At 43.1% G+C, this 18,911-nt stretch overlaps 1 protein-coding gene across 1 annotated transcript; it reads left to right on the top strand.

Annotated features, from left to right (window-relative positions):
* Nucleotides 1-17,219: 17,219 nt before the first annotated feature.
* On the top strand, nt 17,220-18,264 carry CCDC54 (coiled-coil domain containing 54; the record flags this gene model as incomplete). Its single annotated transcript, XM_024735330.1, is given in 2 exon segments — nt 17,220-17,693; nt 17,695-18,264. Coding segments are annotated over 2 exon segments (1,044 nt in total), but the record flags the coding sequence as incomplete, so codon positions are not given.
* Nucleotides 18,265-18,911: the final 647 nt, after the last annotated feature.

Below are 18,911 nucleotides of genomic sequence, written 5' to 3'. Positions count from 1 at the left end.
GGCCTCTCCCGTTGCGGAGCACAGGCTCCGGACGCACAGGCTCAGCGGCCATGGCTCACGGGCCCAGCCGCTCTGCAGCATGTGGGATCTTCCCAGACCGGGTCACGAACCCACGTCCCCTGCATCGGCAGGCGGACTCTCAACCACTGCGCCACCAGGGAAGCCCCTCCATCTTTTGATCAAAGAATAAAGCTTTCCTTTGCTTCTGAACCAAAGTCAGTCTTGTTCTATTGGCTCAAATGACACTGGGCAGGAGGACCTTTGTTGGCACCCAACTCGAAAGGGTGGTAACAAAATTTTGTCGGCCACAAAGGGACAGACGGTGGCCTTTTTGCTTGTACGTATTCACCAGGCTCTGGGCTCATCCTGGCTTCAGTGGGAGGACAGGGGGGGCTTTGGGAGTTTTGTGTGAGGATGATTGACTCTGATTTTTGAGTAACACTGAGAGGGCAGAAAGGCAGCAGCCTTCAGCCAAATTCAGAGCAACTCTGCCCAGCAACCCAATACCCAGGTATGGTGTCCACATAGCCTGGCCCCCAGAGATATCTGGACTGTGCCCCCTTGAGTGAATCATACTGTGGCACTGTTGGGGATCAAAGACTGAAACTCACTGTCCATTGCCTCTGGATGGCCTTCCTGCCGTACTGGATGCCTGGGAACAGTGGGGACCTGTGGACAAGAAGGAGGGAAGGCAGACTTGCCCTCTGGCTCACCAGTAGTGCTATCCTCTTGACCTCTCTACAAGGCAGTAGTAGCAGCTGCACCAGGGCTTTATGCTCTCCTCGCCAACCTCCAGGGGTCAACAGTAGCATTCTTGATAGTCACTTTGGGTTTGGTAAAAGAAAGTGGCCAGCTAGCTCCACGGGCCTATAGGCAAGATTGGGTAACGGCCCAGGTAATAAGGACTACCTGACAAAATGGAAGAAGGACACTTGATCCAAGTTCAGAGAAAGACACCAGGGACGCCTGAGTGTGAAAGGGTCCAAAGGTAGGTATGCAGCTGGTTGAGCTCTTCCAGTCAGCACTAGCTTCTCTGAAGTGCAGGGAAGCTCTGTGAGCTGCTCACAAGACCAGGAACCCCATTATCAGGAAGCCCTGTGAGCTGCTGGCAAGTACAGGAAACACCCACTGCCAGACCTCTCCTCCCCCACTGCTTGTGAGATGAACCTTGGGTGATTCTTTATCAACTGAGGTTCCACAGGCTCTCCTCCCCAGTAATCTGGGGAGTATCCCATGGAAATCCCTCATGTTTTAACTCTCACCTGGAGGGAAGTTTGAAAACTCCTCCTCTTCAGCCGAAAGGAGGAAAGAGAAGACCCCCTCCTCAGACAGCTGTGCCACTCCCTAATGGACCAAGCTGGTCAGGAACTAACGTGGCTAAGTTGCTCCGGCCCAGAGGCAGTCCCATCTAACCTGCCGTGGGATATTCCGACTGAGGAGGGACTCACTATCCCAAGCACAGGCCCTTACAAGTTCAAGGGAGACCCCCAGTTACAGCAGAGTCCATGCTATTTGGATGCCTCCTATTTTGGTCTTTTAAGAAATCCATTAACGTTTTGGTGCTGGTTCCAAATTTCCTGAACCAAAAATCTTATTAGGGTCAAATCTTGTGGCATTTGTATGCCAACAAATCACTCCAACTACCCTCTTCGGTAGTTGGACAGCCTGGCTCCAATCTGGCTGAGAGATGGGGAAAGTTGGCCCATCGATGGGTCTCTAAATTACAACACCATTTTAAAATTGGACCTGCTATGCCAGAGACAAAATAAATTGGATAAAATTCCCTATGTCCAGTTTTTTATAGCCTTCTATCAGAACAAAGGCCTTCAAAAGGGATGTGGCTCGGGCTTCCCTGGTGGCGCAGTGGTTGAGAGTCCGCCTGCCGATGCAGGGGACACGCGTTCGTGCCCCGGTCCAGGAAGATCCCACATGCCGCGGAGTGGCTGGGCCCGTGAGCCATAGCCGCTGAGCCTGCACGGCCGGAGCCTGTGCTCCGCAACAAGAGAGGCCACAACAGTGAGAGGTTCGTGTAAAAAAAAAAAAAAAAAAAAAAAAAGGGATGTGGCTCTCCTCCACTGAGGTAATATACCCTGATTTGGGCCACAGGCCCGAGGAGCCGTCTACACTAAGCAGGACTAATTACCAGCCACAGTCCAACAGCCCATCAGGAAAAGTACTCCCTTTGAGGCAGGAGAAGGAGTGTTCAGCCAAGTATACAACAATTTACCACTTCTGACTTGTATAACTGATAGACTCATAGTAAGGGGTTGAGGGAAGATCCAGAGGAGTTCCTGAATCTGATTAGGAGAATCTTTCAGACCCATGAACCTACCTGGGCTAACGCCCAGGGCCTCCTCAATGTACTCCTAACAGGGGAAGAAAAGACCAGACAAAGAGAACAGAAACAATGCAGGTCATGCTATTTTCAGACCAGGGAATGTGATCCCAGATAACAAACCTAACTGGGACCACCCAGACAATGGAGAAAGAGCTGAAGACAGAGGCTGACCCATTATAAAAATAAAATCCTAAAGGGAATCCAGGCAGCAGGAAAGAAACCTGTCAGTTGGAATAAGATAAAGGAAATCAATCAGGAGCCAACGAAGACCCTCCAGGATTCCTAGAGCACCTCAGGGAACGCCTCTAAATCTACTACCACAGCTCCTGAGTCACTGGAAGGGAATGCACCTGAGGTTACATCTCATTTGCCAAAGTGCCCCCGACATTAGGTGTAAACTTCAGAAACTGGAAATAGAACCAGATACCCCTACCTCTCGCCTGGTCAAGGTTGCCTACTGGGTGTTTAATAACCAAGATACAGAGGAGGAAAAGTCAGAGGATAAATAAGCCCAGAGGCAAGCCCACCTACTGGCTGTTGCCCTCCAGTGTCAACCAGTCAGCATGGGAATCTGAACTAACCACTCTAATGAGTGAGCCCCAGCCCCCTCAGGAAGGCTGAGGAAGCCAAGGAAACTGGGACCCAATCATTGCACCATATGTAAACCAGAGGGACTCTGAAAAGGAAAATGCCCTCGCTGCCCCCAAAGGGGGATGGCAATGGAAGATCCTGGCCACTACCCTCAAAGGCAGATGGTCCAAATAAATGAAGAATGATGGGGCCATGGGGTTCTAAGATGGCGCTTCAAATGACCCCCAAGAGCCCCGGCTGACATTGGACATGGGGGAAAGCCTGTCGAATTCTCAGTTGACACCAGTGCCACTTATCTGGTTCTGAACACCAGATCCAGTCAAACTCTGTCACAAGAGTTGTAAAATAACGGGGGTATCAGGGAAGGTTCAAGAACAGGCATTCATAGAGCCGTTAGAATGCAAGTTGGATGAACATACTTTTACCTATTCCTTCCTATATGTTCCCGAATGCTCTACACCCCTGCGAGGAAGAGATATCTTACAGAAATTGGGGGTCACCTAATGGGAGACAAACTGGAGACTGGCATCCCCTCAGACAAGGGCACAAGATGATAATGTTAATGGCTGAGGACAAACCTCCTGGGACAGAGCAAGTCCACCTCCTGGGAGTAAATCCTGAAGTCTGGGCCCAGGCATGGGTGGGAATAGCTGCAGGAGCCAGTCCCATGGTACTACAAATAGAAACCAGGACCAAATAGGACCAATAGAAAATAGTGTCCTCTCTATCAGGAGGCCTTATTGGGCATTGCCCCCGTTATACAGGGCCTAATCGACCCAGGCCTTATTAGACCATGCCAATAAGTCTGTAATACCCTTTTCTCCCTGTAAAGAAACCCAGTGGGGAATGCCGGATTGTACAGGACCTCAGGGCAGTCAGTGAAGCCACCTGGGATATACAACTAGTCGTCCCTAATCTTACACTCTGCTGGCTACTGTACTATCCACTAGGACCTGGTATTCTGTATTAGATTTAAAACATGCTTTCTCCTGTATTCCACTAGCCCCAGAGTCACAAGAAATGTTTGCTTTTGAGTGGCAGGACCCAAACACACAACGAAAACAATTCTGCTGGACAGTCCTGCCCCAAGTGTTCAAAAATTTCGCCGTCCTCTCTGGGGAAACTTTAGCTAAAGACCTAAAAGATCTACACCTGGAGAAGGAAACCCTCCTCCAGTATGTAGATGCCATTCATCTTTCTCTGACCTGAAGCTTTCTCTTCTGAAAAACAACGAAAGTGTAACCAGGGATATATTTGAGCCACGGCAGTGAGCCTCAAAATCAGGGTACACTTTTGCCTACAGGCGAAAGACGTAGACGCTTGCTTTTTTTTTTTTTTCCATTTGCTGTATGCGGGCCTCTCACTGTTGTGGCGTCTCCCGTTGCGGAGCACAGGCTCCGGACGCGCAGGCTCAGCGGCCATGGCTCACGGAACCAGCCGCTCCGCGGCACGTGGGATCTTCCCAGACCGGGGCACGAACCCACGTTCCCTGCATCGGCAGGGGGACTCTCAACCACTGCGCCACCAGGGAAGCCCGACACTTGCATTTTTATGACAAATTTGATATATGACCATTATTCTCTTGCTAATATTTGGACCATGTATCTTAAATTGTCTGCTGTCCTTTGTCTCCAAAAGGTTAGACAAATGGTGGTGCTCGGGGATATGAACAGTTGGGCTAAAGCCTGGAGACAGCCAAACATATCTAAAGGCAGCTGGGAGAAAGTTCTACTCCTCTACCCAGGGTATGACGACCGACACCCAAAATCAGATGGACCTTCACCCCTCAGCTCCCCTCAAGAATAAGGAGCAGGACAAAAGACGGAGGAGAGATTTGTCACCAGCAAAGCTCATTAACAATTCCTGGGGAATAAAAATACAATCTGGGTAGTAAAATAAAGTCTAACCTTTTTCTTTTCCTTTGTGCTTTGTCTAGTTTCACTTGCTCTTACGGTGCTGCACGCAGACGCCCTGCGCGCAGAGTTTCCGGATCAAAGTTCCTTAGGCAAAATGGCTACGCCAGACGCCTCAGCTCAGCGGACCGTGTGCAGAAGCGCTGCACAGGACACTGCGATACAAGATGGCGGCGGTGGGCCGTGCGCAGAGACACTGCGCGGGCCCTGCGTGAGATCTGCAGCGGGAGCGTCACAGCCCGGGAGAGAATTCGGTTCCCTCCCCTGCTCCCGCTGACCAGATTCCTAGAAAGCAGCCCCGCCCCCGGCCTTTCCGTGGTTGGGGGGAGAGGGGGCGTGTACTCTAGAGCACTAGCTCGCACTTCCCGATTTTTTTTTTTTTTTTGTACCTGGGCCTCTCACTGTTGTGGCCTCTCCCATTGCGGAGCACAGGCTCCGGACGCGCAGGCTCAGCAGCCATGGCTTACGGGCCCAGCCGCTCCGCGGCATGTGGGATCTTCTAGGACTGCGGCATGAACCCGTGTCCCTTGCATCGGCAGGCGGACTCTCAACCACTGCGCCACCAGGGAAGCCCTCCATTCTTTGATGAAAGAATAAAGCTTTCTTTTGCTTCTTTTGCTTTTGAACCAAACTTGGTCTCATTCTATTGGCTCAAATGATAGCTGGCAGGAGGATCCTTTTTCGGGACTGTCTCAGGAGGGTCGGTTACAGAACTCCACCCCTGAGTTAACGCCATTTCTCTTGACTCACGCTCTTCAGTAATTCTTTTGCTTCTTTTGCTTTTGAACCAAACTTGGTCTCATTCTATTGGCTCAAATGATAGCTGGCAGGAGGATCCTTTTTCGGGACTGTCTCAGGAGGGTCGGTTACAGAACTCCACCCGAGTTAACGCCATTTCTCTTGACTCACGCTCTTCAGTAGAAGTGAGTCACAAAGCACTATGTAAATATTTATTGAAAGCCTAGGGGGATATAGGAGGCACCATGCTAGGCATAGTGAAGAACAAACCAGACAGAGACCCTGATTTCATGGTTCATACGACCTGGAAGACCCTTCTAACTTTCATCTACCCAGATCTCGCTCATTCTTAAAGGTTCATCCTGAAACCTCCCAAGTCACTGCATTCCACTGGCCTCTCCCTCCTTTGATCCCTAATAATTAATGGCCTTCACTTTCAGCACTTCACATAGTCAGTCTAAGGTCTGGAACCAAACTACCTCGAAGCTCCCAGACCCCTTAGAAGCAAAACACCCACAAACAGGTATTGGAGCCAGAATAATCCTTCTCTTACAGTCAGGAATTTTAACCTGAGGTACTATTTATGGTACTATTTATGTCCATACGTGCCTGAGGGGGCAGGGGAGAGGACAGAGGTCTGTGAATCACCTAAAATTATATGCAAAATTGTATGTATATGCTGTTTCCTAAGGAAGCATGCAAAGCTTTCATAGGATTATTAAAGGAATACAAAAAAAAGTTAAGATCTTTTGTTTTACTAGGTTTTAAGCAGTTATGTGACTTTCTCAATCATAACAGTGAGCCTGGGCATTCATTTGATTTCAGCTCTACTTTCTACCAACAAAGAATGTGATTTCCAGAAACATCTCTTTTCTTTTGAAATGCCATTGAAAAATTTAAATGTGAAGCCCAGTGGAGGTTATGATAAAGATTTTTTACCTATTCTAATATGTAAATTGCCCAGGAACTTCAACCAGCTTGCTATCATTTTATACTACATCATGGAGGAGAAACTTGGGGACATAAATAGAATGAATGGTAATTAATTCTTACAAGTTACAGTGAGAATCATAGCCATTAGTGCCAAAGACTGAAGCTGAAAATTATTGAAATATGTGTCTAATAGAACTGCTTTATCACTCTCAGCTTCTGTCATTTGATACTTGCATTACATTCAGACCACCAGAAAAAGACCTCAAATTTCCTGAAAGAAATGGCCCAGAAAAACAAATTTTCAATCTTATAGTTAAGCATTCCTATATACCTTTTATACTCTAGTTGGCTTTTGTCATACAGAAGCAGTTGCAGCAGCAATACACATTTCTTGGTGGGGAGGGGTGGCAGGTAGAGGGAACCTTCAATAAATATTTAAAACAATGATTAAATACTTTTTCCCTTAGATCATAGTTGTCAAAGCCTAGGTAAAGAAGGAGGAGAAAAAACCTTCAGTTCTATGATTGCCTTCCAGCATTTTCCATTTTGTGTGTAATCAGAGTGTGTAAGGAGAAATGATACATTTGGAAAGTTAAATAAGATCTTTGTAATCCAAACCCATACAGGAGGAAGGAGGAAGGTAGCTTTAAACAGAGAGAGGAAATGATTCTAAAAATCAAACTCCTGAAGGAAAAACACTGCAGAAATAGTGCATAATAATAATAGTTACAGTTCTTAAATAAGAGATATTATATGAAGTTAAAAATTAGTTGTAATAAAATTTTTCATGTTAACCCTTATGACACTCCTTTAGTAACAGCACGTGGCATTATGCTGTTCTTATTGTTTCATTCTTATGAAACAGAATAGGCAGTAATAGGCCCAAGATAGGCAGAGAACAGACTAATAACAGAAGGAAAACTAAAGCCAAGGGATAAATACACATTTACTTCACAGAGACATTGTCGCAAATTCCCTCAGAAACATAAAATGCCATAAAAACAGATGTCTTTCAAGGTGAGTGCTATGAAGGAAAGCCAGTGCAATCTTTCACATTATAATCTTTAAAACTTTAAAGAAGATAGCTCCTTGGATATTGTAATCCAAAGTACTATAAAGCATCATTACAAGTGAAAAGCCAAACACTAGAACAGAAGTTTTCTTAAATAAGGCTCTACTAATATATTAACAGACCCAAATAAGACAAGACTACAAACTGTACAGTATTCATAATTAGAAGTGAGAAAATTAACATTCTTCAGTTTTTACACTTTATGATTTCTGTATTTGTTTACATTTTAAATCCCTGTTTCCTATGTGATCACTATGTATTCCATACCTTTTAATTTTTGGGGCTCCCTAAATGAAGTACAAAGCAATTCAGGAACAAGACAGAAAGTTAACACTGGGCGGCACTCATCATATAATGATTTTCAAAAAGTTCTGCTAAATGATATAAATTCAGTAAAACAGAGGTGTTTAAAAACTAACTCACTGGATCTATTCACTGGTTCCATTAAAGGAAGGTGAATGGTTAAGCAAAAACACTTCTCTTTCGCTTTCTCGAGCCATTTATTTTAATGGCTACATCAATTGTGCACATCAGGGCTTATAAAGCACTGTAAAAAGAGTGTCAATCAGCAGCTAAAGGGAGCAGAAGTTTAAAGGTAATATCTGAGAAGGGAAACCAAGAGGTGAACTTAAGAATTACAGAAACCGAGCAACCTAATATGATACATTACCAGGGAGAGCCAAGCATAACAGAAAGAACTGGAGAAAGATGACGGGGTGGAGACATTACATAAAATACTAATGTGTCCCCAGGGTTCTGGAACTAAATGGTGAAGAGTACGTCTAGATAAGCTGGAGAGAGTTCATTGTAAATCTGGAGTTCAGAATATAAGATGACATGAATAAAGAGATAAGTGCCTGTGTACCCAAGTTCATGACAAATGCATTCGCAGGCATTTCCACAGAGACTTGGAGAATATGCTGATTACCTGCGGTTCCCTGGAGGCCTAAAAAACTTCATATGTTGCAGAGGGGCAGTATGCTGGGTACCTTAGTCACCTGTAGGATCAGTGCCATTAACACCACTGCTCTTACCATCATTTACCAGGCTCTCTCTTATCCACCCCTTAGCTGTTTCCAGGTTCATAATTACCTCCATCTGCCTGATCTCAGTTTACCTCTCATGCTACTTAACTGTTTCAGGTCTTCAGGGAAGAAATTATTAAATCCCTATCCCAAAATGCTAAATGATCCCTCAGGAACTAAAAAAAGTTATCATAGATTACCTTTATGAAGCAAGGAATATGTTCCCTAGCCACCCATAGAAATAGGCGCAGGAGGGACCCATTGGATACCTTGACAATCATTCACAAGTGCATGAACGCATGCATTCATTCATTCATTGAATAAAGATATACTGAGCACCAACTATATGTTAGGCTTTGTGACACTGGAGACACAGAGTTGAAAAGCAAGTCTCCCCCCTCAAGGAGCTCCCAATCTAGAGAGGACATAGGCACACCAACAATAATGATACACTATGCTGAGTGCTACTGGGTAGGGACACAGAACAGGTCGGTAGCACTGGTAAGATCACAGGGAGAATCAGAACAGGACAGGACAAGAAAAGTATTATCAGGATGTCTCCTAAAAGATGGGTAGAAGTTTGACTGCAGAATAAATATATGGAGGGTCCCGTGAGCCACAACTACTGAAGCCCAAGCACCTAGAGCCCGTGCTCTGCAACAAGAGAAGCCACCACAATGAGAAGCCTGCACACCACAACAAAGACTAGCCCCCGCTCGCCGCAACTAGAGAAAGCCACAGAGCAACAATGACCCAATGCAGCCAAAAATAAATTAATTAATTAAAAAAAAAACAAAGGGGGCTTCCCTGGTGGCGCAGTGGTTAAGAGTCCGCCTGCCAATGCATGGGACACGGGTTTGAGCCCTGGTCCGGGAAGATACCACATGCCACAGAGCAACTAAGCCCATGTGCCACAACTACGCCCGCGTGCCATAACTACTGAAGCCCGCATGCCTAGAGCCTGTGCTCCGCAACAAGATAAGCCACCACAATGAGAAGCCCACGCACCACAACAAAGAGTAGCCCCTGCTCGCCGCAACTAGAGAAAGCCGTGCAGCAATGAAGACCCAATGCAGCCAAAATTAAATAAATAAAATATTATATATATATATATGGAGGGCATTCCAGAAACAGACCACACAATTTTAGTTACAGTGAAACGTTAAATTATCATTACCAATTATCAAAATTATCATTCCATCATTTCCTTAGAGGTGTTCATCATATTCTTTTGTTGTTGTTATTCATTTTTCTTTGAGTTTTTATTTTTTTTAACATCTTTATTGGAGTATGATTGCTTTACAATGGTGTGTTAGTTTCTGCTTTATAACAAAGTGAATCAAATATACATATACATATATCCCCATATCTCCTCCCTCTTGGGTCTCCCTCCCACCCTCCCTATCCCACCCCTCTAGGTGGTCACAAAGCACCGAGCTGATCTCCCTGTGTTATGCACCTGCTTCTCACTAGCTATCTATTTTACATCTGGTAGTATATATAAGTCCATGCCACTCTCTCACTTCCTCCCAGCTTACCCTTCCCCATCCCCGTGCCCTCAAGTCCATTCTCTACATCTGCATCTTTATTCCTGTCCTGTCCCTAGGTTCTTCAGAGCCATTTTATTTTTTTTTAGATTCCATATATATGTGTTAGCATACGGTATTTGTTTTTCTCTTTCTGACTTACGTCACTCTGTATGACAGACTCTAGGTCCAACCACCTCACTACAAATAACTCAATTTCATTTCTTTTTATGGCTGAGTAATATTCCATTGTATATATGTGCCACATCTTCTTTATCCATTCATCTGTCTATGGACATTCAGGTTGCTTTCATGTCCTGGCTATTGTAAACAGAGCTACAGTGAACATTGTGGTATATGCCTCTTTTTGAATTATGGTTTTCTCAGGGTATATGCCTGTAGTGGGGTTGTTGGGTCATATGGTAGCTCTAATTTTAGTTTTTTGAGGAACCTCCATACTGTTTTCCATAGTGGCTGTATCAATTTACATTCCCACCAATAGTGCAAGAGGGTTCCCTTTTCTCCACCTTATCCAGCATTTATTGTTTATAGATTTTTTTGATCATGGCCATTCTGACTGGTGTGAGGGGATACCTCATTGTAGTTTTGATTTGCATTTCTCTAATGACATCATATTCTTTTGGCATTGGTTTCATATGATTTTTTAAAAATAAAGTTATTTATTTATTTATTTTTGGCTGCGTTGGGTCTTCGTCGCTGTGCACGGACTTTATCTAGGTGCAGTGAGCGTGGGTTACTCTTCATTGTGGTGCATGGGCTTCTCATTGCAGTGGCTTCTCCTGTTGCAAACCACAGGCTCTAGGAGTGAGGGCTTCAGTAGTTGTGGCACACCAGCTCATTAGTTGTGGCTTGCGGGCTCTAGAGCGCAGGCTCAGTAGTTGTGGCACATGGGCTTAGTTGCTCCGTGGCATGTGGGATCTTCCCAGACCAGGGCTCAAACCCATGTCCCCTGCATTGGCAGGCAGATTCTTAACCACTGTGCCACCAGGGAAGTCCTCATATGATTTTAAAGTGTTATCATAAACATTTATTGACACCACAGAATGGAAGTGGCCCCCTCACCTCATGTGTTACTCTAACCAGTTTGCTTTATCAATGTCACTCAGTTTTACCACTTCATGGAGCTGATAGTGTTGCATCACTGCGTCAGGCTCTGCCTATCTCATAAACACCATACCTTTGCTTTCTGCTCCATCCCTGTCGTGATCTAGCACAACAGCTCTGATTTCACTCTCATTCTCTCCTACTCCTCATGGCTAGAAAGAAAGAAAAGAAGAAGAAAACAGCTTTGTTACTTTGTGTAACATTGGGTTAGAGCTCTCTCATTAATACATTCTTATCCCCATGGGTCAGACACCCTGGTCAAATCAGAAAGACCTTCATGGTTCCTGTTTTCTCAGTCTTTTATCTCACTCTGCATGTAACAAGTGATATTCGGGGGGGGCCCAAGTTCTGGTAAACCTGGTCCTCAAATTTTGTGGGGGAAGAAAAAGACTTGCAATAATTTTTCATGGTCACAAGCACTAAGGGTACACGAGTAGTAGTAGATGACTGTAGGTGTAACATAAAGGGTACAAATAATGCCCAAATGCTAGCAGGATAACTATAATTCTACCCCATTCTCTCCCAACTTGAAAAAGCATATTAAAAAAGATGTAGGGCTTCCCTGGTGGTGCAGTGGTTGAGAGTCCGCCTGCCGATGCAGGGGACGCGGGTTCGTGTCCTGGTCCAGGAATATCCCACATGCTGTGGAGCGGCTGGGCCCGTGAGCCATGTTCGCTGAGCCTGCGCGTCCAGAACCTGTGCTCTGCAACGGGGGAGGCCACAGCAGTGAGAGGCCCGCGTACCGAAAAAAAAAAAAAAAAAAAAAAAGATGTAAATTGGGGTGATTTTATATAGATAATCAAGACTCTACCAGAGAGACTTCCCTGGTGGCACAGTGGTTAAAGTCTGCCTATCAATGCAGAGGACACGGGTTTGAGCCCTGGTCTGGGAAGATAGCACGTGCTACGGAGCAACTAAGCCCGTGTGTCACAACTACTGAGCCTGCGCTCTAGAACCCATGAGCCACAACTACTGAGCCCACGTGCCATAACTACTGAAGCCAGTGTGCCTAGAGCCCGTGCTCCACAACAAGAGAAGGCACCACAATGAGAAGCTCACGCACTGCAACGAAGAGTAGCGCCCTCTCACCGCAACTAGAGAAAGCCTGCACACAGCAACGAAGACCCAACGCAGCCAAAAGTTAATTAATTAATTAATTTAATTAAATAAAGACTCTACCATAGGGCCTTCCCTCGTGGTCCAGTGGTAAAGAATCCACCTTCCAATGCAGGGGATGTGGATTCGATCCCTGGTCAGGGAACTAAGATCCCACATGTCACGGGGCAACTAAGCTCGTGCGCCACAACTACTGAGCTCATGTGCCTCAACTAGAGAGCCTGCGTGCCTCAAACCACAAAGCCCACGCACCCTAGAGCCTGCGTGCCACAACTAGAGAAGAGAAAACTCGCACGCCACAACTAGAGAGAAGCCTGCACATCACAACAAAAGATCCCACATGCCTCAACTAAGAACCCGCGTGCCGCGAATAAGACCCGATGCAGCCAAATAAATAAATAATAAATCTTAAAAAAAAAGACTCTACCATAATTAATTTATAGTTAACTTACTCAAACACCAGCATTTTAAACATTAATAAGATTATCTATTATTAGAGCCATCTCTCCATTGGTTATTACATGCCAGGCTGTCTGACACCATAGCTGGTTTTGCTAGCTATAATAGCTGAACTAGGAGACAGAATGCCAGTTTGTTTGGCCTTGTTTGCTGCATTCTGGTGTCCTAATCCAAATGCTTTATCTGCATTTGTAGATTTTGAACAGTGAGCAGCACATGCTTGATGTCTTGGTCATATGATGGTACAGTGGCCTGTTTATTGAAGGAGAGGAATAAAAGGCAGACTGAGAGACGGGGAGAGCAGAGCTAAAGTTTAAAACTCTTCACCATTTCCTCTTTCATTTGAAAGGAGAGTAAGAAGAAGATGGTCAGCGAGGAGCAGGAAAAGAGTTTACAAAGATTGAGCACTGTTAATCCTCAAAACTACTCTATGGAATAGGTATTGTCATTATCCCATTTTACAGTCTTGTGACAAGTTAGTAACTTGACTAAGAGCACAGAGTTAATAAATGGGAGGGCCTTGAACTCTAAGTTTTCTGGCTCCAAATACCATTCCTTTAAAAGCCTGCCTCCTGAAGGACATTTTTCCTTGGTAAGAGTCAGTAACTAGGCTCCAGTCTGCCATGTTATTTTACTCCTAAATGGCTCCACATCTCTGGCAGGAACATGAAGAGAGGGGGTCAGCTCATTTCCCGTTATTCATTCACGTGTTGACTACTCTCACAACTTGACCCTGATCAACAGGCTTGTATTCTCCCACTACAGCTTTTCACTGCCCAACAAGCCCCAAATAGGCTAAGGCTCCTTTCATTAACATTAATAGGTAAGTAATTAGAAACCAGACAGGTTTATGTTTGCATCAAATCTACTAGATTAATTTTTGTTTTATAAAAATTATCAGTATACATAAATATTTTTAGTTGAAAAATTTTAAGTCTTTTTTTTATTACAGTTGTTATACTTTTACTACAATAAGGCAAGAATAGCCTCTAAATGTTCATGTTTACTTACTCGAATTAGAGATAGTTTAACTTCTAAAGTCTTTACAAAGTTCTGCTTCAATTAGCTTTGATAAATAAGCAAAAAATTAGTTTTTTCATATTTCTAAAAATTTAATCAAAATGAGTTTTTAAAATAAATATATAGTGTATTTTTTCTAAAAAGTGAAATGTCTTTCTCTTGAGTTGACAAATATATATTTTTATCGTATTGGTTTGTGTGGCAGTAGGAGGAAAAACACACGGACCCCAGAGCTAGAATGTAAGGATTTGAAATTTGACTCTGCCCATTTTTTAGCAGAAAGGAAAATTATTTGACTTCTATGAATTACAGTTAAATAAGCTAATATTTAGAACAATGTCTGGTATGCAGCCAATAAGACTTAGCTGTTATTAACCCGAAGGGAGTATTTGCTACAAGCAATCCCTCTAATTTAACTGGGAATTCCTGTAAAGCAAGAATACGTAATCTACAAATTGCCTCCAAATGTAATGAAATTTTAATACTAATTTAACAATTAATGAAGATGATATAACTGTACACTTTGGAGATATTTAATTAAACATTTATTGTTTCGATCTTGCAGATTTTAGTATTCTGAGCCCGATTTCTTTTTTTTTTCCTTTCTGGCTCTAAAATATTTATTTTTATTGGTTCCTTGAAATTTCATAGGTCCTAAGCACCGTGTCTGTAGTGCCTGATGGATAAAATGGCCTTGGCCAAGGTAAACGGGACAGCTTTGAACACTACCTTTTCTGGCTCCAAATATCTTTCTGTGATAGGAACATTTTTTTTCAGCAAGAGTTTGGAAAGGTTTCTAGAAGTTTTGGAAAAGTTACTAAAGAACAATTCAAAGATAGGACAGTAAAGCAAAATCCCAGATATCACTGATGACCCAAAATTCTTAAATTACTTTTGCCTAAATTCAGAGTTTATACCAAAACCTAGGCTGAAGCTGGCCCTGCATTTTAGCATAAATATGAGAAAGAGTGATTTAGAAGACGGTTGGAACTGGCACTGATCCAAGAAGGAATATCTTCTTTAATAAAGTGGGACTACACCTTGACAGACAGGGTTATCATGTCATTTTAATTTTCCAAATTGCCTTGTAAAAGCAAGGGTGGGTAAAACTGATACCTTAGCACAAGCCAAGGCAATGGCACTAAGCTACCAATAGTGATTGTATTCTTCACCTCCACTCAGAGAGAGAAAAAAAAAAAAAAAGAATGCATACAAGAAAAAGCCAGTTTAGCTCTAGAATGTCCTTGATGAAGCAGTAAAAATTTTACATTTTATTAAATCTCAACCTTCAGTATGTCTTTTTAATATCAAATGTGATGTAATGAGAAGTACACATGAAGCACTTCTGCTGCTTACAGAAATATAATGGTTGTCTCCAGGAAAAGTATTTATTTGAGTTACAAACTGAAGTAGCTGCTTTTTTCATGGGACATCATTTTGAAAGAAAAACTGGCAGTAAACTACGGTATTCATATTTGGGTATTTGACAAGCATTTTTGCAAAAAAAAAAAAAAGGGTATAGAGAGCCTGTCACTTCAAGAGAAACAACTAACACGCTTAATAAATTTCAAGCTTTTCAAGCTAAAATTAGAATTTCAGAAAATTTTATCTGCCACCATGAGCTTGGCTTCTTGCCAATACTCAAAGACTTTTCTGGTGAGACTGGCGGTGATATTAATGAATGTGATATTTTGATATTATATAATAAAATGAGTTACCATTTGAAAGATCTGCATAATTCAGTGAATCATTATTTTCCAAATGACCAATGCATGATATTACATATCTATTAAAAATGGAAGATAGACCAATGAATTTTAATGTAACAGTATTATTCTGTTGTAAGATTACACATTACACTTACCTTCTAATCAATTATCATTTGTCAAATTTTGGTGGAGTAGCAAAGAATAAAAACCTCAATGATCTGAAAAGGCCATTAAAATACCCTCTCCATTTATATATCTCTGTGAGGCCATAATATCTTCATATACTTCAACCAAAACAACATATCACAACAGATATAATGCAGAAACAGATATGAGAATAGAGGTGTCTTCTATTAATCCAGGTATCCCAGGTATTTAAAATATTTGCAAATATGTAAACAATGCCACCCTTTTCACTATTTTTTTCTTTTGGAAGATATAGTTTTTCATAAAAATATGTCATTTAGGGCTTCCCTGGTGGCGCAGTGGTTGAGAGCCCGACTGCAGATGCAGGGGACATGGGTTCGTGCCCCGGTCCGGGGAGATCCCACATGCCGCGGAGCGGTTGGGCCCGTGAGCCATGGCCGCTGAGCCTGCGCGTCCGGAGCCTGTGCTCCGCAGCGGGAGAGGCCACAGCAGTGAGAGGCCCGTGAACCGCAAAAAAAAAAAAAAAAAATGTCATTTATGTTAACATGTTATGGGTTTATCTTTTAAATAAATTAATATCTTAAGATTTTCTTAGTTTTAATCTCTAGTATGGAATATCGATTGGTATAACTCACATAAACAACAGTTCTGCGGTGTTCAATTTTTACGAGTGAAAAAGAGTCCTGGACCAAAACTTTTGAGAATTACTGCCCTAAGGTTAAATATATTCTAAGCCAGCAGCCATTGTGGCATCAGCATCAGGTCAGCCTATGAGGGATTCCATGCAATTGCCCATTATTTCACAGAGCTCTCCAGTTGGACCGCCCTGTAAGAAGCTAATCATCGAAGGGTGCCTACTATTGCCCTTGATGTTCTCCATAGGGCGTTCTAGGATGCCACCGGAAAAATAGTAAGAGAAAGACCGTTTCATTCTGACATTGCTTCTTTCTTTAATTTTGGTCAGGTTTCCCAACACCTTGTCTCTTGTTTCATTATGAAAGATGTACAAACTTCACACCAAAAGGGTAAATGCTGGGGCTTCCCTGGTGGCACAGTGGTTGAGAGTCCACCTGCCTATGCAGGGGACACAGGTTCGTGCCTCGGTCCAGGAAGATTCCACATGCCATGGAGCGGCTGGGCCCGTGAGCCATGGCCACTGAGCCTGGGCATCCGTAGCCTGTGCTCTGCAACGGGAGAGGCCACAACAGTGGGAGGCCCACGTACCGAACAAACAAACAACAAAGGGTAAATGCTGCTGCTTGGCAGATGTGGAATTCAACTTTCTCCAAGATCAGACAATGTCTTAAAAATGCTTACCAGAACAGGGAGATCATCTGGGTGCTTTGTGACCACTTAGAGGGGTGGGATAGGGAGGGTGGGAGGGAGACGCAAGAGGGAGGAGATATGGGGATATATGTATCTGTTATAGCTGATTCACTTTGTTATACAGCAGAAACTAACACACCATTGTAAAGCAATCATACTCCAATAACGACGTGAAAAAAAAAATGCTTACCATACATGTCAGAACCAGCACCCAAATTCAACTAGATATCCAACTATGATTTCCTATGACTGTGATCAAGATGACGTAAACGCTGATGAAGAAATGAATGTTAAAGTAATGCTCCGAGATATTAAAACTGCCCAGATTGAAATCCTCAGGCAAGTGACTGACATTGTGGGTCCAGTACCAAAAATCCAGGAAAGGACTGACTTTTATCTGAAGCAAATGGAGGTACTGGAAACCAGAATGAATGTTAGTGAAGACAAACAGTGTACAATAACTAAAGATATCTTCTCTCTGAAGGAAAACATTGATGCTTTAAAGAAAAAGGTGACAGAATTGGAAAACCAGAATTCTTGCTCCAATGTACATTGTTTAGAGGTTCTGGATAGAGAAAAGGATAGAGAGATCATAGAACTTCTTCACAAACTCATACAACCAGAAACTTTGAAGAACACATTGGCCTCTACAGACTCTTGAAATCTCAGCAGAACCAGAGAAAGTGCCCAGTTATCCCAAGCCCACTGATCATCTTGAGGAAAAAACAATTTCTCCCCAAATTAAAGCTCTGAAGAAAAGTAATCATTAAACCGCCTTAAGAAGCTTTCAGAAAGCAATGTCAAATATTTGTATTTACCCAGACTTTAATACATGGATCAAGCTAACTTTTGTCCGTGGAGGAAAGTGGAGATTTTTCCTCAGTGCAACCAAGTTAGAGAAATTCATCCAGTGGCTTCTTTGTAGGCCAGCCATCCCTCCTGAGGAACCACTAGTCATAACCCAGAGATATTGTCCACTCACTGGGCCTATTGTAAGCTTGACCACAATCTGTCTCTCTGTTTTCAACTATATTTACTGTCTTTTTGGTTCCTCAAAAGAGGAAGTAACTCGACTACAGAGTAATTTTCTGCTTTGCTTGGTACAAAATAAATGTAACCTGGCCATTCCAAGCATTCACACATCTTTGTGTGCTGTGAACTCCTTGGTAGTTAGCTCACCATGGGTTGGCTGTCTGCAAAGTTTCTTTACGTCTACAGTAAGTTGAGGCATATCATCCCATTGGACAATCATGATGCATTTTCTGTCAAGTTTCTTGTTTTCTCAAAGGCAATTCATGCGGACTCATCCAGCGCCCATTTCATAGATAATTGGAGGCAAAGAATAAAGGGGTCAAAGGAATGAGAAACACATTTAGTAGCCCTCGTGTCAGTTTTCCATGCATTCTTATCCTAGTGGCCTTTGCAGATAAGATTCGTGATACTAGAGACAGACTCTACTAACAAAATTTTAAAGAGGATAGAGTGAAAAAGATACCCACTGTCAAGGTTACTAAAGTTAGAGCTATAAAAAATGAAAGGCACTGAAAGGACAAGTTATTGCCAGGAAAATATTTATTCCAAAAATGGGAGTTTTCTTTCAACTTCAACTTCGTCTCTATCAAACAATTAGAAAAGGGGGGAAAAGGTGACTATGGTATTGCGGTTTTATTTTTACATTTTCATGAAATGAGACAAATACCATATCTTGCAGGTTTGAGACAGAGGAAAAGGGAAAATCTGAGTCTGGATTTGTGAACTAAGTTAAATCTCAATCTCAACACTATACCACCATAGATTCTTATGTGACAGCCTTTGTTTGCATGAACCATATACTACATATCCAGGGTGTGTGCTTCATTTTTGGACATAATAG

Source organism: Neophocaena asiaeorientalis, unplaced genomic scaffold, assembly GCF_003031525.2.
Source record: "Neophocaena asiaeorientalis asiaeorientalis breed wild unplaced genomic scaffold, Neophocaena_asiaeorientalis_V1.1 scaffold136, whole genome shotgun sequence".
NCBI classification, from domain to species: Eukaryota; Metazoa; Chordata; class Mammalia; order Artiodactyla; family Phocoenidae; genus Neophocaena; species Neophocaena asiaeorientalis.
The sequence above is the reverse complement of the archived record's forward strand: the minus strand, read 5'-3'. Positions and strand labels throughout refer to the sequence as shown.